Source organism: Rhinatrema bivittatum, chromosome 19, assembly GCF_901001135.1.
Source record: "Rhinatrema bivittatum chromosome 19, aRhiBiv1.1, whole genome shotgun sequence".
NCBI classification, from domain to species: Eukaryota; Metazoa; Chordata; class Amphibia; order Gymnophiona; family Rhinatrematidae; genus Rhinatrema; species Rhinatrema bivittatum.
Window position 1 is genome coordinate 6,398,747 of NC_042633.1, and position 23,422 is coordinate 6,422,168.

The 23,422-nt window shown below is 51.2% G+C and overlaps 1 protein-coding gene across 1 annotated transcript in view; it reads left to right on the forward strand.

Moving 5' to 3' along the window:
- Positions 1-1,343: 1,343 nt before the first annotated feature.
- LOC115081097 (zinc finger protein 629-like) overlaps positions 1,344-23,422 on the forward strand; it is a 114,413-nt gene continuing 92,334 nt past the window's right edge. Inside the window, exons 1-3 of the mRNA XM_029585611.1 lie at positions 1,344-1,484; positions 13,368-13,610; positions 14,334-14,517. Coding sequence (XP_029441471.1) covers positions 1,344-1,484; positions 13,368-13,610; positions 14,334-14,517 — 568 coding nt within the window. The remainder of the gene's footprint in view (positions 1,485-13,367; positions 13,611-14,333; positions 14,518-23,422) is intronic.

Genomic DNA, 23,422 nt, shown 5'->3' on the forward strand with positions numbered 1-23,422 from the left:
TTTTATTAATGCACCAGACTTTCCTGGCCAGAAAGCAGGCGGGGTTCAAGAGGCTTAGTCAATCTGGGGGTCTCTCCGAGCCGCCTCTAAAGAGGGGTCGACTCGAGGAACAGCAGGCCTGCAAGGGGAGTGATGGTCCCCAGGGGCCGCAGAACCTGCCCCCGCCTTCCGGATCTCCGATTGTCCCGGTGGCTCCAGTTCCGGATTCGGTTCCTGATCTTGGGGACCTTGATCAGGATGATGCAGATGGGGATGATTTGCTACCCACAGAAGGGGACGATCCCAGCGTTGTCTGCCTTTTTAAGCGGGAAGAACTACGACCCCTTATCCCCCAGGTGTTGTAAGTCCTGGGGCTTAAGATCTCGCAAGAAGAATCAGATAGTGAAGGGGTTAATCCAGTCCTCGACGGAATCCAGGGGCCCACGTCATCCTTCCCACTGCCTAAAAAGGTTCGCAAGCTGGTGACCCGCGAGTGGGACGCACCGGACACGGGACTCAAGGTGGGCAGAGCTATGGCCAAGCTCTATCCTCTTTCGACGGATGTTTTGGATTTTCTAAAACTTCCGAAGGTGGATGCGGCGGTTTCCGCCGTGACAAAGAAGACCACTATTCCGGTGGCGGGTGCTGCCGCTTTAAAGGATATGCAGGACCGCAAACTGGAGATCCAGTTGAAGCGAGTCTTTGAAGTGGCTGCATTGAGTCTTCGGGCTACGATCTGTGCCAGCCTTATGCAGAGGGCGTGTCTGTGCTGGGTTCAGGACTCTAATGCCAGTTCAGGAGCTGGCAGTAGTGCCACCCTGGAGGGCGCCCGTTTGGAGGCGGGCATCGCATATGTGGCAGATGCGCTTTACAACCTGGTGCGAACTTCAGCCCGCAGCATGGTTTCTGTGGTGACTGCGTGCCGACTGCTGTGGCTGTGCAATTGGTCAGTGGATTTGTCCTCAAATTCTCAGCTGTGTAACCTCCTGTTCAAGGGTAAACTCCTGTTCAGAGAGGAACTGGAGCAGTTGGTGAAACTGCTCAGAGAATCCAAGGGACATAAGTTGCCAGAAGATAAAAGGTCCACCAGAAAGGTTTTTCCTTCTCGGCCGCGTTTTCGTGATTCATGCCAATTTCGATCCGGCAGATATTCCTCGCCTTCCACGCCTAAGCAGACTTCAGGACATCAGCAGTCTTTTCGAGGTGGTCGTCGCCCCAGCCGGGACTCTGGACACCTCAGGATGGGAGGCAGTAAAACCTCTCAATGAAGCCATGAGTCCCCATTCCGTCATCGAAGCTATCGGGGGCAGATTATCCAACTTTTACAATGGGCAAGGATCACCTCAGACCGCTGGGTCTTGGAGATGATCAGAGACGGCTACGCTCTAGAGTTTTCACGTCCCATGCGGGAGGTGTTTGTGGAGTTCCACGTGGCCTTGCGCAACAAACAGGAAACGGTACGGGAGACCCTGCAGCGTCTGATCCAGCTCCAGGCCATTGTCCCGGTACCGGAGGCAGAAGAGGGTTGGGGACGTTACTCGGTTTACTTTGTGGTTCCCAAAAAGGAGGGCACGTTTCGTCCCATCCTCGATCTCCAGATGGTGAACAGTTATCTTCGAATCCCTCGTTTTCACATGGAGACCCTGCGAATGGTAATGGCGGCTGTCCGGACGGGGGAGTTCCTAGCATCCTTGGATCTTACGGAAGCATATCGACATATTCCGATTCGGCTGAGTCACCAGCGGTTTCTGCGCTTCAAGGTCTTGGGGCAACACTTCCAGTTTCGAGCCCTTCCATTTGGTCTGGCGACGGCTCCTCGAACTTTCACCAAAGTCATGGTGGTGGTAGCGGCCTTCCTTCGCAAGGAGGGGATCCTGGTTCATCCATACCTGGACGACTGGCTTATTCGTGCCAAGTCATGGGAGGACTGCGAAAGATCGGTTCGCATGGTGATGTTCACCTTAAGATCGCTCGGGTGGGTCATCAATGTACAGAAGAGTCACCTGGAACCCACCCAAGAGCTGACCTACTTGGGAGCCCGGTTCGATACCTTGCGAGGCAGAGTCTTTCTGGCATCGGACTGGGTAGCCAAGTTGCAGAGCCAGATACAGGCTCTTCTACTAAGGAAAGCACCCACTGTATGGCATCATCTGCAAGTGCTCGGATCCATGGCGTCCACCTTGGAATTGGTTCCGTGGGCGTTTGCCCACTTACGACTGTTGCAGCGTGCGCTTTTGTCACGATGGAGTCCGGTGTCAGAGCAGTTCCACCTGCCCTTGCCCCTGCTTCCCGAGTCCAGAGCCAGTCTGTCGTGGTGGCTTTCGCGTGACAATCTGGGAAAAGGGGTGGATTTGAACCCACCGAATTGGCTGATAGTCTCCACCGATGCCAGTCTGTCAGGTTGGGGAGCAGTGTGCGACACCAGATCCGCCCAAGGTCTTTGGTCTCCGACGGAGGGCTCATGGTCCATCAATCGCCTCGAGACAAGAACTGTCCCCCTTGCCCTACAAGCATTCCTGCCCTGGATTCAGGACGAATGGTTCGAGTGTTCTCCGACAATGCGACGATGGTGGCTTACATCAACCGACAGGGCGGGATGAGAAGTCCCGTGGTGGCGCTCGAAGTACGTCTTCTGTTCTCTTGGGCGGAGCGTCATCTCGGGGGAATTGCCACATCTCATGTCGCAGGAGTGGACAGCGGATTTTCTCAGCAGACGACAACTCGACCCGGGAGAGTGGGAACTGTCTCCCGAAGCATGGAACCTCATTTGTGCCAGGTGGGGTGTCCCACAGTTGAATCTGATGGCAACGTGGGAGAATGCGAAGACAGAACGTTTCTTCAGCCGTCGAAGAGAACAAAGCTCAGTGGGTCTCGATGCTCTGGTGTGCCCCTGGCCAACGGGGATTCTGTTGTATGCCTTCCCTCCCTGGCCTCTCATTGGCCGGATTCTCCATTGCATAGAACTCCATCCCGGAAGGGTGGTGCTAGTGATTCCAGAGTGGCCACGTCGCCCGTGGTTCGTGGATCTGATTTGCATGGCCCAAAAGTTCCTGGCTCATCTACCATGTCTCCTTCGGCAAGGTCCCATATTTTCGGATCGGGAGGATCGCTTCTCTCTCGCGGCTTGGCTTTTGAGAGGCGACGTTTACAATTGAGCGGTTATTCTGAACAGGTTATTTCCACTCTATTGCAGGTGAGACGTCCGACCACTTCTATGGCCTATGTGAGGGTCTGGTGACTTTTTGAGATGTGGTGTCACCAGCACTCTTGCGATCCATTAACGGTTGAGGTCTTTCTGGTACTGGACTTTCTGCAACAGGGGTTCACGAAGGGGTTGGGTTCAGTTCTCTTTGTGTACAGGTAGCGGCCTTGGGGGCCTTGCAGGGAAAGTTGCCGGTGGCTTGCTTGCAGCACACCCGGACATTGTTCAATTTCTCAAGGGGGGTCAAACATTTACGGCCCCCCCGTCTGTGCGGTGTGTCCAGATTGGAGTTTAAATCTCGTATTGCGTGTGTGCTCTGTGGTGCTCCTTTCGAACCTCTCCACACGGCTTCCCTGAAAGATCTGACTTTGAAGACGGTGTCCTTGGTGGCCATTTGTTCGGTGCGTCGGATTTCTGAATTGCAGGCCCTGTCGTGCCGTGACCCCTTTTTGCGGATTCACAACGATAGGGTGACATTACGCACGGTTCCTTCCTTTGTTCCTATGGTAGTTTCGGCCTTCCATGTAAATCAGACAGTGGAGCTTCCGGGGTTCCCGCAGGGTTCCAGGGGGTCGCCTCAGGACAAGGATCTTCTTCTTTTGGATGTGCGTTATCTAAAGGTTACCAATTGTAATATATCTGTTAGAATTCTGCTAAGGAGTAGCAATCTGAATGAATGGCTCCTAAGAAGGAGGAGTCAGCTATCTTGTAGTGTCTCAGATTCTGTATATTCCGCTATGCTGGGAGTAGCAATCTGTTAGGGTTCTCCGTGAGGCGTTAGCAGTCTATTATGAATCTGAGATAGTAGCGGTGAACCCCTGGGCCGGTGGCAGATGACCACGCCCCCGGGAGGATACCCCGAGAGGGACCACCGGCTAGGCTTGAGTATGAAGACAGACACACATTAGTTCTTTTATTAAACAAATTTGGGAAACCACCAGAGGTGGCAGTAGTGAGCTGATATGCCCGGCAGGGCTGTAGTCCCTCAGGCACTGGAACGCGCCGGTAGGCCTATGTAAAATAGGCTTACCGGCACGCAGGGCCCTGCTCGCCTAAATCCGCACGGATTTGGGCGGATTTAGGCGAGCAGGGCTCTTAAAATCCGCCCCATAGTGAATTAGAGACCTTTAAATATTGGAAGCAGATGACGTCATCTCAGGGGGACGCCCCTGAGGTTCGCACCCTTGCTGGTACTTCAATCAGAGTGCGCGCCCTAGGTCATCAGGCAACATGGCGGATCTGCAACGTCGAACTGGTCCGGGGACGCTGGAGGAAGATGCCGCAGCAGCCAGCCATCCATCAGACACAGAGGGAGTTGCCACAAAGGTAAAGAGGGCGGAGTGAGGGTGTCGAGCAGCGACGGACACAACACCAATGACTTCAGATGCTCCGATCATTTGTTCATTCTTTTCAGGGATGCAAAGAAAGGGGACAAGGCGACTAAGCGACCATATCTCAGTGGATTAAAGAGACTATTACTTCGGCGTACTTAGTCCGTGGACGCCAAGTGCCTTTGGGTCTCCGAGCTCATTCCACCAGGGCTCAGGCTACTTCCTGGGTGGAGTGTCAGTTACTATCACCTCAGGAGATCTGTCGGGCGGCTGTGTGGTCCTCTTTGCACACGTTTACTAAGCTTTATCGATTAGACGTTAAGGCTTCTGATGAAGCGTCCTTCAGTGCAAGTGTTCTGCGCGTGGGTCTTTCGGGTTCCCGCCCAGTGTAGGGTGGCTTGGGTACATCCCACTTCTCTGGACTGATCCTGGTACATATAGGGAAAAAAAAATTGGTTCTTACCTGCTAATTTCCGTTCCTGTAGTACCAAGGATCAGTCCAGAGGCCCACCCCTTACCTCAGTTACCGAAAGACTGTGTTGGCTAGAATTTGCCTAGTTTTTCATGGAGCTCCTTTTTTGCAGAATAGGATTGTTGGAGCAGTTTTTTCTCGCAGTTGATTTGCTTAGGTTGTTTCCTTGGGGCGTGATTGTATCCTATGGACCCTAAAGCGAGGGAGCAATTCCGGTTTCCTAAGGTGGACGCATTAGTCTGGGCTGCGATGAAGCGGACCACCATTCTGGTGGAAGGAGGTGCGACTTTAAAAGATACTCAAGATTGGAAAAGTGAGGCTATTTTGAAGTAGGCCTTTTAAAGCGATGGCCATGAATCTCCAAATCTCTGCTTGCTGTTATATGGTAGCCAAGGCCTGGTTACGGTTAGCCCAGGAGGCCGAGGAAGCTCTGGGAGATAATTGCCCATTCCTGGAGCTGGCTTTCTGGTGGATACTGGCTATGATTTGGCGCGTAAGACGGCTCAAGGGGTGGCTTCGTTGATTGCAGCACGAAGGCTCCTGTTGCTACGGAACTGGTCTGCTGATACTATTTTCAAAATTGAACCTTACAAAGTTAACTTTTAAGGGGCGCTTGTTGTTTGTGGAGGAGTTAGAGAAGATGGCAGATTGATGGGGAGAGTCGAAATTTCCTCGGTTGTCATAGGATAAGAAGTTGACTCCCTGGTTTTCTCAAGCCAAGGGGCGATTTCGGAGCTCTTGGTGTTTTTGTTCCTCCAGAGGTTCAAGTAGTCCGAGACTTCTGGCATTTGGGAGACCTCATTCCTTTTGGCCAAGGAATTCAGGCAAAGATGGTGCCTTTGGCTCTGGAATCCTGCGTTCCTCCCAATGAAGTTTTGGGGGTCCATCCTCCTGTGCTGGAGATAGGCGGTTGCCTTTCTCAATTTTATTGTAGGTGGACCCACATCACTTCCAACCAGTGGATTTTGGAAGTGGGAGACAATGCATATGCTTTGGAACTTATCTGTCTTCTCTCAACCTCTTTTATGGTTTCCCCCTGCATCTCTGTAGAAAAGAAGTCAGCAATGTAATGAGTGCTGCAATAGTTGCTTGCCCTAAAGGCAGTGGTTTCAGATCCAAAGAATCAAGAGGGCATAGGGTGCTATTCCATTTACTTCATGGTTCCCAAGAAAGAGGGTTTGTTTCAATCTATTTTGGATCTCAAGGGGGGGTCAATAAAGCTCTCCGGGTTACCCATTTTCGGATGGATCAGTGATAATGGCAGTGAAGAAGGGAGAATTTCTCACTTCTCTGGACCTAGCGGAAGCTTACCTTTATATTCCAGTTCACAAGCAGCATCAGCAATATCTAAGCTTTGCAGCTTTAGGTCAGCTCTACCAGTTTCAAGTGTTGTCCTTTGGTTTGGCCATGGCACCCAGGGCTTTTTCCAAGGTGATGGTAATCGTGGCTGCATACTTGGACGATTGGCTAATCAGAGCTGAGTTGTTCTAAGAGAGCTGAGTGGTGACCGCCAGGGTGATTCAGGTATTGCAGCACTAGGGATAGATAATGAACTTAGCCAAGAGCAACCTACAGCCCTCTCAGGTCCTGGAGTATCTGGGCATTCGGTTTCGACACAGCGCAAGGCAAGGTGTTTCTCCTGGAGTCTTGCATTCAGAAGATCTGGGGTCAGCTCTGGCTCTGCGTGCGGTGATCACCCCATCAGTCTGGTAGTATCTGCAGATATTGGGATCTATGGCTATGATGATAGATGCTGTACCTTGGGTGCATGCTCATATATGTCCTCTGCAGCGGTTTCTCCTTTCTTGATGGAATCCCCAGTCTCAGGAGTACAATGTCGTGTTGGCCTTGCTGCCGGAAGTGAGGCAGAAGCTTCTCTGGTGGTTGAGAAGGGAGCATCTAGAAAAAGGTATGGATTTGGAGACTACTGACTGGTTGGTGGTCACCACGGATGTGAGTCTCCAGTGCTGGGTAGCACACTTTCAGGAGTTGGTGGTTCAAGGGCAATGGACTCCCGAACAGCTGACTTGGTCCAACAATTAACTTGAGGCATGGGCGTTTCAACTATCCTTCCTTCAGTTCGCGGACTGGTTAGAAAAAAAGGTGGTGAAAGTTATGTCAGACAACGCGACTGCGGTGGCATACATGAATCACCAAGGCAGGACTTGAATTTGACATGTCTGTCTAGAAATGGACGTTCTTCTGCTGTAGGCGGAACTTCATTTACAGATATTGTCAGCCTCCCATACAGCAGGAGTAGACAACGTGCAGGTGGATCCGAGAGAATGGGAACAAGTTGGATCCAGGAAAATGGGAACTGGCTCCTGAAGTGTTTCATCTTATCATGGATCGCTGGGGGTGTCCTTCCCTGGATCTAATGGCGACTCAATGAATGTGAAAGTGGAGGTATTTTATAGTCGGATACCGGATGTTCAAGGTCTTGGAGTGGATGTCCTAGTCCAGGCGTGGCCGCAAGAGAAGTTATTCTATGCATTTCCGCCATGGCCCATGATTGGCCGTTTGTTGCAGAAGATAGCACGACATCCAGGCATGGTGCTTCTGGTGGCCCTGGATTGGCCATGAAGGCCATGGTACGCGGATCTTGTCTTCTGATGGGGGACCCTTGGCGACTCCTTCTTCTCGGGGGTTGTTACGGCAGGGACCAATTTTTCATGACAATCCGAGTCAGTTTTGTCTTACGTTTGGCCCTTGAGAGGTCTAGGCTCTTAAAGCGAGATTACTCAGGGGCAATGGTGGAAATGCTTTTGAAAGCATGCAAGTTTTCCACCTCCTTGGCATATATACGCTTTTGGCGTGTGTTTGAGCATTGGTGTCAGAATCACGCTTTGCCTGCTTTGGCGCCTATTCCCTTAATCTTGGAAAGAGATTAGCCTTGAACATGCTGAAGGTGGAGATGGCTGCTATAGAGTATTATCGGGTCTGTGTTCAGGGGAGACCGCTCTCTTGTCACCCAGATGTATCTAGGTTCTAGAGGGGAGTAAAACTCCTTAGACCTCCCTTGCATTTCCCCGTACCCTTATGGGATTTGAATATGGTTCTTTCCTTTCTGGCGAGTCCGACCTTTCGTCCTCTCAGGGGTATTTTCTTGCGGTTACTGACTCTGAAGATGGTGTTTTTGGTTACTATTTTTTCTGCAAGGCAGATTTTGGAATTACAAGCCTTGTCATGCAGATATCCTTTTTTGATTATCACTCTGGATAAGGTGCAGTTTCGGACAATACCTGCTTTTCTTCCGAAGGTGATTTGGAGTTTCACTTAAACCAGTTGGTTTTGTTACCATCCTTGGATTAAGGATATAGATGGTCAGGAATACAGGACATTTTGGCAGTTGGACATGTGGTGGCACTTATTGCATTATCTGGAGGTTATGAATGAGTTTCGGTAATCGCATAGGCTTTTTGTTCTTCACTGGGGGTGGGGGTTAAGTAGGGGGAGACAGCTTCTCGGGGCATGGTGGCTCGTTGGATTAAGGAAGTAGTGTTAGCAGCCTGTGTGGATTCTGGAAAGTTCCTTCTGAGATAAGTCAGAACGCATTCGACCTGGGCTCAGGCAGTTTCCTGCGCAAAATTGCATTTGCTTTCTTCGGCAGAGATTTGTAGTGTGGCGATGTGGTCTTCTTTGCATATGTTTGCCAGATATTACCAACTGGATGTGGCGGCGCAGGAGGATTCTGTCTTTGCTAGAACAGTGCTACTTGGGCCTCAGGTAGGCTCCTGCCCTTTGGGGGAGTAGCATTGGTACATCCCACTGCTGGCTTGCCTGGATGAAGAGGAGGGTGAAATTACTTCTTACCTGATAATTTCCTTTCCTCAAAGTAAGGCAAGCCAGTCCACCTTCCTGCATGGGGCTGCCACGAGGTGGCTGGTTTTCTTCTGTGTTGCTAGATCCTTGTCCAGAAAGGAATGAGGTTGCAGGATCTTTCATTCAACTGGACTGCCACAAATTGGATGTGAGTTCCATTTTTCTTCGAAGATACTTTGATTGTCCTAATGGACTGTTGTTAGTGGAGCTGAGTCTCCGTTGTTATTAAGGAAAACAAATTAAAAGAATCCACAAGGTTAGGTGTAATAGTGTTTGCAGGATTAGATATTATTGTTAATTTTTAGTGGTTAGTGTCCACAGTTTGCTTTTGGAGAAATACTGGCTGGCTGGTGCCTGAGCAGAGCTATATGAGGGTGTCGTCAGCAAGTCTTTGTTCTCTGTCTCCACTCGCTGGTTGGAGTGCACAACCCCACTGGTGTGGACTGTCTTGCCTTACTTTGAGGAAAGGAAATTAGCAGGTAAGAAGTAATTTCACCTTTGTGGAGAAGGAAGGCTTGAGGGCTAGGAGAAATAAAGGAAATTTCTGGAAAGGGTTACACTTCCACCCCTGATATCAGTAGAGGGAAAGTTAATCAGAATAACTATAAACTGGAGAGAGATCAAAAAGCAACCTCTTTGTCCTTGTTCAGTCCAGTTCAGTACTAAGGACCGTGCGTGCAAAGTACCTTCAGAGTTTCTTGTTCTCTGTTGGCCAAATTTGACTAAAGAGTTTTTTCCCCCCATTTTGGGTCTACATCAGGCCAAGTAGGAGGCGGGGGTCTGACATGGGGTCAAATTTTACGTCTAAGCATGCTCTGCATTTATTCTGCTCTTCTCACTGTTTGCCAATACTCAGTTAAAGCACTCAAGGAGCCGCGTTAGTTTCAGGAAATGACTGAAAAATATATGGTGTCATCTTAATGTACATTTTTATGCACACCTTTAACAAGATTGTAGGCCTTTGCTCCTGATAGGAAGAGTGTTTGGCAGGCTTCGGACTGGGGTCTGCCCAGTCAGAAGCCGTTTCCCTGCTTAGGAGGCCAGAATAGCTATATTGAAGCAGTCTCAGAGCATTGTGAGGCTGGGATGCGGCCCTGTCCCACCTTCCCCCAAGGATTCTGATTGGTCTTAAGGGGTGGCTGGGAAAGGCCCAGTGTTTTGGCAAGTTAATGGCTGAGGGGGAGAAGAGGAGAAGGTTGACTGCAACTGGTTTCTAAACTTCTGTTGGTTTGCCCAAGGCCCCAACTCTGCTTGCTAGGAATGTTTCAGCTTCTTGTTGAAAGCACCTTCTTGCTTCTTAAGGCAAAGTCCAAAATACCCAGTAAGCTGAGAACAAATACAGACCACTGAGGGGCGGATTTTAAGAGCCCTGCTCGCCTAAATCCGCCCAAATCCGGGCGGATTTAGGCGAGCAGGGCCCTGCGCGCCGGTGAGCCTATTTTACATAGGCCTACCGGCGCGCGCAGAGCCCCGGGACTCGCGTAAGTCCCGGGGTTTTCGGAGGGGGGGCGTGTCGGGGGCGGGACCGAGCGCAGTGCCGTTTTGGGGGCGTGTCGGGAGCGTTTCGGGGGCGGGTCCGGGGGCGTGGTTACGGCCCGGGGCGGTCCGGGGGCGTGGCCGCGCCCTCCGGACCCGCCCCCAGGTCGCGTCCCGGCGCGCTAGCGGCCCGCTGGCGCGCGGGGATTTACGCCTCCCAGAGGGAGGCGTAAATCCCCCGACAAAGGTAAGGATGGGGTTTAGACAGGGCCGGGCGGGTGGGTTAGGAAGGGGAAGGTGAGGGGAGGGCAAAAGAAAGCTCCCTCCGAGGCCGCTCCGATTTCGGAGCGGCCTCGGAGGGAACGGAGGTAGGCTGCGCGGCTCGGCGCGCGCCGGCTATACAGAATCCATAGCCTTGCGCGCACCGATCCCGGATTTTAGCGGATACGCGCGGCTCCGCGCGTATCTACTAAAATCCCGCGTACTTTTGCTTGCGCCTGATGCGCCAGCAAAAGTACGCCTATTCGCGCGGTCTGAAAATCTACCCCTGAGTGTACCACTGAATGTACAGTGCTACGCTGCTCTCTCATACCCTGCAGGTCTGATAAGAAATCCACAGAGGGGATGTATCCCACTAATACAACCATATGAAAAATAGGAAAATTGTTTCTTACCTGCTAATTTTATTTCCTGGAATACCACAGATCAGTCCAGATGCATGGGTTTTGATCCCCTACCAGGAGATGGAGACAGAGAAGAAAAGCTTTACTGACACTGCATTACTTATGTTAGCATGCTACCTGCAGTCCATCAATATGACCTGTACCCAAGCTAACATGAGATTAACTAACAAATAACCACCATACACAACCTGAGCAGGGGAAAAAGGTGACCTCCAAACTTAATGCCTGACTGAGAACTCCCAATTGTACACCCAGTTCTACTTATTTACATTCAGACTGGAGCAGTCTTTCCTGACACCAAAAGGCAGGGCTCTGGACTGATCTGGGGTATTCCAGGAACAAACATTAGCAGGTAAGAACACATTTTCCTTTCCTGTTCATACCCCAGATCAGTCCAGACACATATGATGCACCCAAGCTCCCCTACACTTGAAAGACCTGCGTGCAGCTCACTCTCTCCAAAACCAGCTGTTTCCAGCGCCTGAACATCCAAGCGGTAATACTTTGTGAAAGTGTGTAGAGAAGATCAGGTCACCGCTCTTCAGATTACCTGCGGAGAAACCAACTGGCATTCAGCTCAGGACACTGCCTGAGTCCTAGTCAAATGGGCTATCAACCACACAGGGATTGGATGACCTTTACAAATATAGCCTGAGATGATGGCCTCCTTTAACCATAGCGCAATTGTTGCCTTAGAAGCCTTGTTCCCTTTGGATGCCCCACCATATAGAACAAACAAGTAGTCAGACGGTAGGAAACTGTTGGCAACTTTCAAATATCTCAACAACACCTGACACACATCCAACAAATGAAGCACCTGCACATGTGGCACCGAAGCATCCAAATTTCAAAAGTCAGGAAGCTCTACGATTTGACTGAGGTGGAAAGAAGATATCACCTTTGGCAAAAATGAAGGCACGGTCCACAAGGTTACTCCATCCTCAGAAATTTGAAGGAAAGGGTCCCTACATGATAATGTGTGAATCTGAATCCTCCCAGCGGAACAAATCACCACCAGAAAGACCACCTACAGCAGGGGTCGGGAACCTTTTTGGCTGAGAGAGCCATGAACGCCACATATTTTAAAATGTAATTCCGTGAGAGCCATACAAGACCTACCAAATTAATTTACTACAACCCCCTACTCTCCTGATGCCTCCCAAGACCTGCCAAATTAATTTACTACAACCCCCCACCCTCCTGACCCCCCAAGACCTGCCAAAAGTCCCTGGTGGTCCAGCGGGGGTCCAGGAGTGGTCCGGGAGCGATCTCCTGGGACTTGGGCTGTCGGCTGCCAATAGTCAAAATGGCGCCAACGGCCCTTCCCTGTACGTACCAGGATCAGTCCAGGACACCTGGGTTGTGACTCCGCACCAGTAGATGGAGACAGACTAAAACTTGTGGGCGGAGCATATATGCCCCTGTGCCAGTCACAGCCCCTCAGTCTTACTCTGTCTCCAGTAGGTGGTGCAGGTCTGGTCACAGCCCTGTCGGGCCTGATTCTGTGTGGTTAGTCAGGTTCGCTTTTGTGGTTGATTTTATTAGGCCTAACTTGGTTTTTTTCTTCAAATTGGGTTTTATTTAATCTTGTTTAATTCTAGTCCCAGTTGCCCTGCCTCCCTGGGGAGTTGAGAGGTCCTGAGGGGACTACCCTCCCCAGGTTGAGGCCGCTGCTAGGGTTGAGGACCCGGCTGGACTAGTAGCAGCGTCAGGGGTGACACCGGGGAGCCCGGTTCACTCACCCCTGCAGGACATAGGGCTTTTCAGCACCTGGGACAGCGTTTTTTCTTATTTAAAAAAAAAAAAAAGTGTTTTTACTTTTGTTTTCAGTCGGCTCTCCGTTCCCTGGCGTTGCCGCTCCGTTCCGCTCGACGGGGGGGCGTCTTCGGCAGGGGGGGAGGTCGCCGATTTTCGCCGCGTTGAATTTTTGTGTTTATTCGGCGTCCCTCAGTGCTTTTCGGCGCGTCTTTGGTTTCCCGCGGTTTTTTTGCAGGGCCGCGCGGCTCGCAGTGCAGGGCCTGCGACTCGGCGCGCGCGCGCGTCTCTCCCGGGACGGGCTTTGCTCGGCCTGCGTCCCGGGAGACGAGGGATCGTCGGCGGCTCCTCGGGGGGCCCGTTCCCCGGGGTCGCGCGATCGCCGTCGCAAGGGGGGGGTTCCCCTGATAGGCCTCCTGACCCGTTCCTGGTCAGCGCGGGAATGGCGGCCATTTTGTCTACCGGCCGGGTAGCTTCGCGGGAAACGGTGGGGGCCTCGGTTTTACCTCCTACGCTTTCCCCGCAGCGGGGTGCAGCGGTGGAGGTCCCTTCAGAGGGGCCCCAGTCCCGGGGGCATTCGGAAAGCGACGCAACGGATTCGGGCAAGTTTTCTGAAGATTTGGCGCTTTTTGCTGCGCCGTTATAAGCGCAGCAAGCGCAGACGGGGGGACGCCTCGCGTTCAAGGGTCCACCGGTCCCCGCCGCAGAAGAAGATGGCAAGGAGGGTGGCGAAGACCACCCAGAGAGCGGCCTGGGGCAAACGGCTTCCCCGAGGGGTGCCGCAGAACTCGGATTCCGAAGATACCTCCGGGGCGGACACAGAGGCCTCCGAGGAGCCCCTGCCTGGGGCCGGGACGGCAGCAGCAGATGGCTCGGCGCAGCCAGTACAGGTAAAGGAGCGCAGGCCGTCGACGGGGATGACCCCAAGGTGGTGCGTCTGTTCCGCAGAGAGGAACTGTCGCCACTCATTCCGGCCATTCTCCAGGAGCTGGGGATTGAGGCTCCTCCGGTGGTGGTCCGCCAGGAGGCAAATATGGATCCTGTTCTGATTGGGATCAAGGGCCGGCGGTCGTTTTTCATTTTTTCGTCCACGGATATCCTCTTCAAGGAATGGGATACTCCGGAGTTAGGTCTGAAGGTCAGCAAGGCCATGGACAAACTTACCCTTTGCCGGAGGACGCGCTAGAGCTCCTCCGACTCCCAAAGGTGGATTCGGCAGTGTCAGCTGTCACGAAGAGTCTACCATCCCGGTCACGGGAGCGACAGCCCTCCGGGATATTCAAGACCGTACGTTGGAGGTTCAACTCAAAATATTTTTTGAGGTTTCTGCCCTAGGGGTGCGTGCCGCCAGTTGCACAAATTTTGCTATGCGTGCTAGTCTGTGCTGGACTCAAGTCCTGCAGGGCGAATGCGGGTCTCTCTTCAGAGGAGGCTTCCCAAGCTGACAGATTGGAGGGCGGCATTGCCTATGGCGCGGATGCATTCCATGATCTTTTGCGCACCTCAGCTAGGTCCATGGTGGCAGCGGTGTCGGCACGTCGTCTCCTTTGGCTGCGCAATTGGGCAGCGGATGGCTCTTCCAAGGCTCACCCTCGGGGCTTTGGCCTTTTAAGGGGACATTGCTGTTCGGCAAGGAGTTGGACGATTTGATGGTTTACCTGGGGGAGAACCGAGCGTTTAAGCTGCCGGAGGATAGGGACCCGGTCGAGATTTTCCTTTTCAGGCAGAGCCCGGTTCAGGGGGCCCAGGAAAGTCTAGGCCACAAGATCCTCTGGACCCTAGGCCGTCTTCCTCTCGGTACACCCCAGTGGCAGCAGTCCTTTCGGGGCAAACGTTTTGGCCCGCAAGGAGGGGCCCCGTCGGGTGTGGGGTTCCAAGCCTTCGCAATATGAGTTCGGCCCGGCCCATCCCTTGTCGCGTCCTCGGCACGCTGTTCCAAACGTGGGGACGCGTCTATCCTTATTCCTCGAGGAATGGGCCAGCGTGACATCGGATCAATGGGTCCTCGACGTGATAAACATGGCTACGAGTTAGATTTGGCTCGCATCCCAACGGACAAATTCCTGGTCTCACCCTGCAAGGATCCCAAGAAGACGGCGGCGGTGCTAGATACCATCCAAAGACTAGAAAGACTGGGAGCCATCTCGCCGGTTTCGGCCGCTCAGTACGGCAAGGGCCGGTACTCCATTTACTTCTTAGTCCCCAAGAGAGATGGCACTTTCCGCCCAATTCTGGATCTGAAAGGAGTCAACAGATGCCTTCGAGTCCCTCACTTCAAATGGGAGACCATTCGGTCAGGATCGCGTCAGTGCGTCCCGGCGAATTCCTGGCGTCCCTAGATCTCACAGAAGCATACCTTCATGTGGAAATTCCAACCCAGCGTTTTCAGCGGTTTCTGAGGTTTGGCATTCTGGGCAGGCACTTCCAGTTCCGGGCGCTTCCGTTCGGCCTGGCGACAGCGCCTCGGACATTCACGAAAGTGATGGTGGTCGTGGAGGCGCAGTTGCGGCGGGAAGGCCTGCTGGTTCACCCTTACCTCGACGATTGGCTGAGCCGGGCGAAGTCTCAGAGTCTGTGTCGGCAGGCGGTGGCCAGGGTGTTACAGCTCTTGCAGTTCCTGGGCTGGGTGGTCAACTTCAACAAGAGTTATCTCGAACCCTCTCAGTCCTTGGAATATCTTGGAGCCCTGTTCGACACGTAGCGAGGCAGTGTGATTCTCTCGCAGGACCGGATATGCAAACTGCAGTCTCAGATGCTACGTTTTTTGTCGCTACACCGGCCACGAGTCTGCGATTACCTGACGGTTCTGGGGTCTATGGCATCCAAGCTGGCGTTAGTCCCTTGGGCGTTCGCTCATCTATGGCCGCTGCAGTCCTCATTGCTTTCCCGCTGGAAACCGGTTTCCGAGGATTTCTATCTACCTCTACCTCTCGAGGGGCAGGCGCGATCCAGCCTGAGCTGGAAGTCGGTTCAGGGTCTGTGGTCAGAGTCGCAGACCCGGTGGTCTATCACCGGCTGGAGACCAGAGCGGTCCGTCTGGCGCTGCAAGCTTTCTACCCCTCGTGCGCGGACAGGCGGTCCGGGTATGGTCGGACAACGCTACCACCGTGGCTTACATCAATCGCCAGGGAGGGACAAGAAGTCCTCTAGTGGCGGAGGAGGCGCGGCTCTTGATGCTCTGGGCAGAACGGCATCTCAGCCATCTCGTGGCTTCCCACATAGTGGGAATCGACAACGTCCAGGCGGATTTTCTCAGTCGTCACCGCTTGGATCCCGGAGAGTGGGAGTTGGCGGACGAGGCGTTTCTCTTCATTCGCCGGACCTGGGGAATGCCCCACATGGATCTGATGGCCACCTGGCACGACGCGAAGGCTCCGCGATTTTACAGTCGACGTCGCGAAAGGGGAGCAGAAGGAGTCGACGCGTTGGTGCTTCCCTGGCCGGTGGATGTGCTTCTCTATGTGTTCCCACCGTGGCCCATGATCGGAAAGATCCTACGGCGCATAGAATTGCATCCATCCAATGTGATCATGGTGGCGCCGGAGTGGCCACGCCGTCCGTGGTTTGCGGACCTGGTCCAGCTGTCAGTGGCCGCACCCCTTCGTCTACAGGGATTCCCGGGGTTCCTTCGTCAGGGCCCCGTCTGTTTGGAGGATGTGGCTCACTTTTGTCTCGCAGCATGGTTTTGAGAGGTATCGGTTGAAGAGAAAAGGCTATTCGGATGCGGTCGTTGCTACGTTGCTGAGATCCAGAAAACAGTCTACGTCCCTAGCTTATCCTAGCTTATGTTCGGGTCTGGGTAGTTTTTGAGGAATGGTGCATGGAGTGGGGCCTAGACCCCACTTCCGCTTCTATTCCCGATATTCTGGCTTTTTTTTCCAGGCGGGGCTCGCCGAAGGTTTAGCGTGTAATTCCCTTCGGGTTCAAGTGGCGGCGCTTGGCTGTTTGCGTGGTAAGGTCCGGGGGATCTCTCTGGCTCTCCACCCGGATATCTCCCGCTTTCTTAGGGGGGCTAAGCACCTCCGTCCTCCGTTGCGGCCCCCTTGCCCGTCTTGGAACCTCAACTGGGTACTCTCAGCCTTATGCTCAGTGCCGTTTTGAGCCCCTGAAACGTTCTACGCTCAAGGATTTCACCTTGAAGACCGTATTCCTAGTGGCGATTGCATCGGCCCGTCGTGTTTTCAGAATTACAGGCGTTGTCCTGTAGGGAGACCTTCTTGCGCATCTCCGATTCGGTGGTCTCCTTGCGGACGGTTACCTCCTTCCTTCCTAAGGTCGTTCCATTTGAATCAGTCAATTGAACTTCCCGCTTTCTCGGTTGCGGAGTCTTCGGACCCGAAAACAAAAGTCTTGAGAAAACTAGATGTGCGGAGGTCCCGGCTTCGCTATCTGGAGGTTACTAATCCGTTTCGGGTGACGGATCATCTGTTTGTGTTAACTTCGGGTCCAAAGAAAGGTGCTGCGGCGTCCCGCACGACAATTGCCCGTTGGCTCAAGGAAGCCATTGGTTCTGCGTACATTCTGTGCGGAAAATCGCCGCCGGTGGGTCTTCGGGCTCATTCGACACGCTTTGCAGGGCGGATACCTGGAAGTCGTTGCATACCTTCATTAAACATTGCCGGTTGGATGTTCAGGCTACTGAAGCTGGGGGTTTTGGAGAGAGGGTACTCCGAGCGGGACTCTCTGCTCCCACCCTCGGTAAGTTAGCTCTGGTACATCCCAGGTGTCCTGGACTGATCCTGGTACGTACAGGGAAAGGAAAATTAGTTTCTTACCTGATAATTTTCGTTCCTGTAGTACCAAGGATCAGTCCAGGATCCCGCCCGCAGTGTTGCGTTATAGTAACGGAGAGTCCGCTCATTATTGTGTTTTTCAGTACGCTGATCCATTCGCTCTCCCGGTTGGGGAGTCTGGTTCCTGTAGGGGTGTTGGTTTTCTTTCCCTACCAAGTTGTATGGTTAGCTATGGTTGCCTTTTGGCTTTGTCTACTTTGACATTACGTATGACTGAGGGGCTGTGACTGGCACAGGGGCATATATGCTCCGCCCACAAGTTTTAGTCTGTCTCCATCTACTGGTGCGGAGTCACAACCCAGGTGTCCTGGACTGATCCTTGGTACTACAGGAACGAAAATTATCAGGTAAGAAACTAATTTTCCTTTTGCCCTCACTATGTCACTGGGGTCGACCAATGGCAGCGGTAGCCCCTGTGACATAGTAAGGGCAAAGGGCCGTCGACGCCATTTTGATTACTGGCAGCCGACGGCTTCCACTCCTTCAAAAGGAAGATTGGCTTTGTTCTCTGGATCTTCAAGAAGCTTATGCTCACATTCCAATATTCCCTCCTCATCGCAAGTACCTGCGCTTCATGGTGGGTCATCAACATTTTCAATACAGAGTTCTGCCATTCGGACTTGCCTCTGCTCCCAGAGTATTCACAAAATGTCTGGCAGTAGTAGCAGCACACTTGCACAAACAAGGTGTGCATGTCTTCCTATATCTAGACGATTGGCTCATCAGAAGTCATTCTCAACAGGGAGCAATCAATTCTCTCAATCAAACCATTGCTCTACTTCACGCCATGGGATTTCTCATAAATTATCAAAAGTCCCACCTCATACCATCGCACTTGCTCCAATTCATAGGAGCAGAGTTGAACACCATCCTTACAAGGGCGTTTCTACCCAAGGATCGAGCAGAAACATTAGCCTTCCTAGCACGCTCGATGCTCTCAAGCACGCACACAACAGCTCACCGTATTCTAATTCTGTTGGGACACATGGCCTCAACAGTTCATGTCACTCCTATGGCAAGACTAGCCATGAGAGTAACCCAATGGACATTACGGTCACAATGGATCCAAGCCATTCAACCACTACATTCTCCACTTCAGGTAACCCACCAACTGCGCTCTTCGCTCCATTGGTGGATCAACACGGACAACTTGCGCAAGGGCTTACCCTTCCAACAACCAGTTCCACAAATTACTTTAACTACAGATGCATCCACCTTGGGTTGGGGAGCTCATATAGACAATCTCCAAACTCAAGGAACGTGGACAGAACTCGAAGCAACATATCAAATCAATTTTCTGGAACTTCGAGCTATACGTTATGCACTGCATGCGTTCAAGGACTGTCTTTCACACAAGACTATTCTGATTCAAACGGACAATACAGTAGCCATGTGGTACATCAACAAACAGGGAGGTACGGGCTCGTATCTCCTGTGTCAGGAAGCTGCACAAATTTGGGGCTGGGCCCTGAACCACTCAATGTTCCTACGAGCCACTTATCTGGCAGGCATACACAACATAGTGGCGGATCGACTCAGTCGTCAATTCCAACCACACGAATGGTCCCTGGATCCTGCAGTAGCGACCAGGATATTCCAACGTTGGGGACAACCAACGATAGACCTTTTTGCGTCACATCTGAATCACAAAGTGGACAAGTTCTGTTCTCTCCACATACAAAAGAACCAACCAGCCAAGGACGGCTTTGCTTGGCCTTGGAACTCAGGCCTACTATACGCGTATCCTCCAATACCGCTCATAACCAAAATTCTTGTGAAACTACAACAGGACACAGGTTCCATGATACTCATAGCCCCGTATTGGCCTCGACAAGTATGGTTCCCCACACTGTTGGATCTCTCAGTCAGGGATCCATTTCGACTGGGCATAGCTCCCACTCTCATCACTCAAGATCAGGGTCGGTTACGACATCCCAACCTTCAGTCCCTATCCCTGACAGCATGGATGTTGAAAGCTTGATCTTACAACCACTCAATCTTTCATCCCATATATCTCAGGTACTCATAGCTTCCCGTAAACCTTCCACAAGAAAGAATTACGCTTCCAAATGGAAAAGATTCGCCTACTGGTGCAAGCAAAACAACATTGATCCTTTTACTTGCACCATTACTTCACTACTAGACTACTTATACCATCTGTCAGACTCCGGTCTTCAGACTTCATCCGTACGAGTTCATTTAAGTGCAATCTCAGCTTACCATAATAAGGTAGGAGATGCACCAATTTCCACACAACCTCTCGTCAGCAGATTTATGAGAGGTTTAACTCAACTCAAACCACCAATTCGGCCTCCAGTCGTGGCATGGGACTTGAATCTGGTATTAACAAGACTTATGCGTTCTCCTTTCGAACCCATAGCCTCCTGTGACATAAAATTTCTCACATGGAAGACTATCTTCCTCATAGCCATTACATCGGCTAGAAGAGTTAGTGAATTACAAGCTCTGGTCACGTACGTGCCCTACACAAGGTTTTTCCTTGACAAAGTAGTCCTCCGTACACATCCAAAATTCCTTCCCAAAGTGGTTACGGAATTCCACTTGAACCAATCCATAGTTTTACCCACATTTTTTCCAAGACCTCACTCTCACCAAGGAGAAGCGGCCTTGCATACTTTGGACTGTAAACGTACTCTATCTTTTTATTTAAACCGAACTGCAGTTCACAGAAAATCCAATCAGCTCTTTGTATATCTTATGATCCAAACAAACCAGGTAAAGCAGTGGGTAAACATACTCTATCCAATTGGCTAGCAGATTGTATACAGTTTTGCTATGAATCAGCAGACCTTCCCCTCCAAGGGCGAGTAAAGGCACATTCAGTAAGAGCAATGTCAACCTCAGTAGCACACTATCGTTCAGTGCCAATTCTTGACATCTGTAAAGCAGCAACATGGAGTTCTCTTCACACCTTTGCAGCTCATTACTGTTTGGACAAAGAAGGACGTCAAGATTCAGCCTATGGGCAATCTGTCTTAAAGAACTTGTTTCCAGTTTAATCCCAACTCCTTCTACAACCAACCTGCTGTGATCTTCGGCTGCATCATTTCCTCAACAAAGCATCACTGCTACCTGCATGGACAATGACTCAGCCTCTAGCTTGCTAATCACCCATATGTGAGGACTAGCATCCTGCTTGTCCTGGGATAAAGCAAAATTGCTTACCTTGTAATAGGTGTTATCCCAGGACAGCAGGATGTAGTCCTCGCGGAACCCACCCGCCACCCCGCGGAGTTGGGCCTTCCTATTTTTCTACTCTTATTTTTTGCTCCTGCTTATTGCTACATACAAGACTGAAGTGAGACCCCTGTGGCAGAGAATATCATGGCATGCTGGGGATGCCCAGTAGCCTCAGGCTGCCAGTCAAAAGTTTCTAGAAACTTTGACAGAAGTTTTCCCACACTAGGGCTCCGTTACTGACGTCACCCATATGTGAGGACTACATCCTGCTGTCCTGGGATAACACCTATTACAAGGTAAGCAATTTTGCTTTCTCCGATTAGTCTTAAATGTGTTACTTGCTAACTTCATGGAATGCCCCCTAGTCCTTCTATTATTTGAAAGTGTAAATAACCGAGTCACATCTACTCGTTCAAGACCTTTCATGATCTTAAAGACCTCTATCATATCCCCCCTCAGCCGTCTCTTCTCCAAGCTGAACAGCCCAAACCTCTTCAGCCTTTCCTCATAGGGGAGCTGTTCCATCCCCTTTATCATTTTGGTTGCCCTTCTCTGTACCTTCTCCATTGCAACTATATCTTTTTTGAGATGCGGCGACCAGAATTAAACACAGTATTCAAGGTGCGGTTTCACCATGGAGCGATATAGAAGCATTATTACATTTTCCGTTTTATTAACCATTCTCTTCCTAATAATTGCTAACATTCTCTTTGCTTTTTTGATTGCTGCAGCACACTGAGCCGATAATTTCAAAGTATTATCCACTATGATGCCTAGATCTTTTTCCTGGGTGGTAGCTCCTAATATGGAACCTAACATCGTGTAACTACAGCAAGGGTTATTTTTCCCTATATGCAACACTTTGCACTTGTCCACATTAAATTTCATTTGCCATTTGGATGCCCAATCTTCCAGTCTCGCAAGATCCTCCTGTGATTTAACTACTCTGAATAATTTTGTATCATCCGCAAATTTGATAACCTCACTTGTCGTATTCCTTTCCAGATCATTTATAAATATATTGAAAAGCACCGGTCTAAGTACAGATCCCTGAGGTATTCCACTGTTTACCCTTTTCCACTGAGAAAATTGACTATTTAATCCTACTCTCTGTTTCCTGTCTTTTAACCAGTTTGTAATCCATGAAAGGATATCGCCTCCTGAAAATCCAAATACACTACATCTACCGGTTCACTCAAGGCTCAAGGCGTGACGTCACGCCTTGAGCGACCCAATTGCACGCACAGGGGCCGCTTTCGCCCGTGCAGGCATCCATCTTCGCCGGCAGCTGCCTCCGTCTCCGCCGATGTCCGTCTCCGGAGGGGGGCTGCAAGAAGAGTAAGTCGCTTCGTTGCTTTACACTGCCAGTCCTCTCTCCCCTCCTCCCGAAGCAAGGCTGCTTTATGCGCCTTGCTTCGGGAGGAGGGGAGAGAGGACTGGCAATCCCGAGCGTAGGAGAACCGTCCACTTCCTGGTACTTTTTTTTTTTCGCTTTTTCGCTTTTTTCCGCTTTCGTTGCTTCGGGAGGAGGGGAGAGGACTGGGGCTGCCCCGGAGACCAGCACCCATGGACGCGGCCAGGGCAGGTGAGCGGGGGCTGGGGGAAAGTTTGCCGCCTACCCTTACCCCTGCCTCTAACGCAGGGGTAAGGGTAGGCGGTAAGTTAGCAGGTTAAACACACGGCAAAACGGCAGGTTAAAATAGCGATAGTCGGGGCGCTCGTTACTGTATGGGAGGGAATAGCTAATTCGATCGTTTACATCTAATATACATGCCGCGGGCGGAAGGGGTTACCCGGTGATTTAAAGAGGCGGTAAGAATGGGTTAAAGGGGATAGTGTATCGCAGGTTGGACTAATGCGGCCGAAAAGTGAGTAGAAAGCGGGTTAGGAGCAGGGTAACCGCGGCTGCACTTTACTGTATTGACCTGTTAGATTGTAAACCCTCTGGGGACAGGGAAAAACCGTGCAGTACCTGAATGTAATCTGCTTTGAAGTGCTGAAAAAAGTGCAAAAGCGGAAGATAAAAAATCTAAATAAAATAAATAAAATCAGATTATATAGAAGAAGTAATGGTAGATAATAACAATTGCTACATAGATATAAAAAGCTTATATTTCCAAAGGATCAGCTGGACCATCACATCCAGGGCTCTCTCTCCCTTCTCTTTCTCGCTGTCTCTCCTTATACACTACAAATGCTTGTGAAAGCAGTGGCGTTCCCTCCCTCTGAGTTCTTATCAGATTTCAGACACAGCTGTGTGGCCTTCATTCTCTCTCTCAGGCTTTAGTATAAGTTATTTTCTAGTTTTCTCATCATAGACTTAGTGGAATAACTAAATAAACAGACTCTTGCCTGTTCGTAAACATTACACAGTGCAAGACAGTAAACAGGAGTTCACTCAGAGGTTGGCCTGTGGCTTTCAAACTAGTTTGTGTCTCGGTGAAAACTCTGAATCCTTATGGCCTACCTCTATATACAGCCTCAGCAAAAGTAACAAAAAATGACTCAAAAAACAGCGGAGGGCACCATTTAGCTGTATGGCAGCACACTGAGAAAGATGCGCTGGAGCTAATTAACTCCGGCGCGACTCCAGCAGACAGCATTATTACCAACAAGAAAAAAGAAGACAGAAGACCCTCAAAGAGGATGTCCGACGCCTGAGCTTTGGGCCTGGACCTGACCCTAGACCAGGCCCCAGTGTCGGGGTG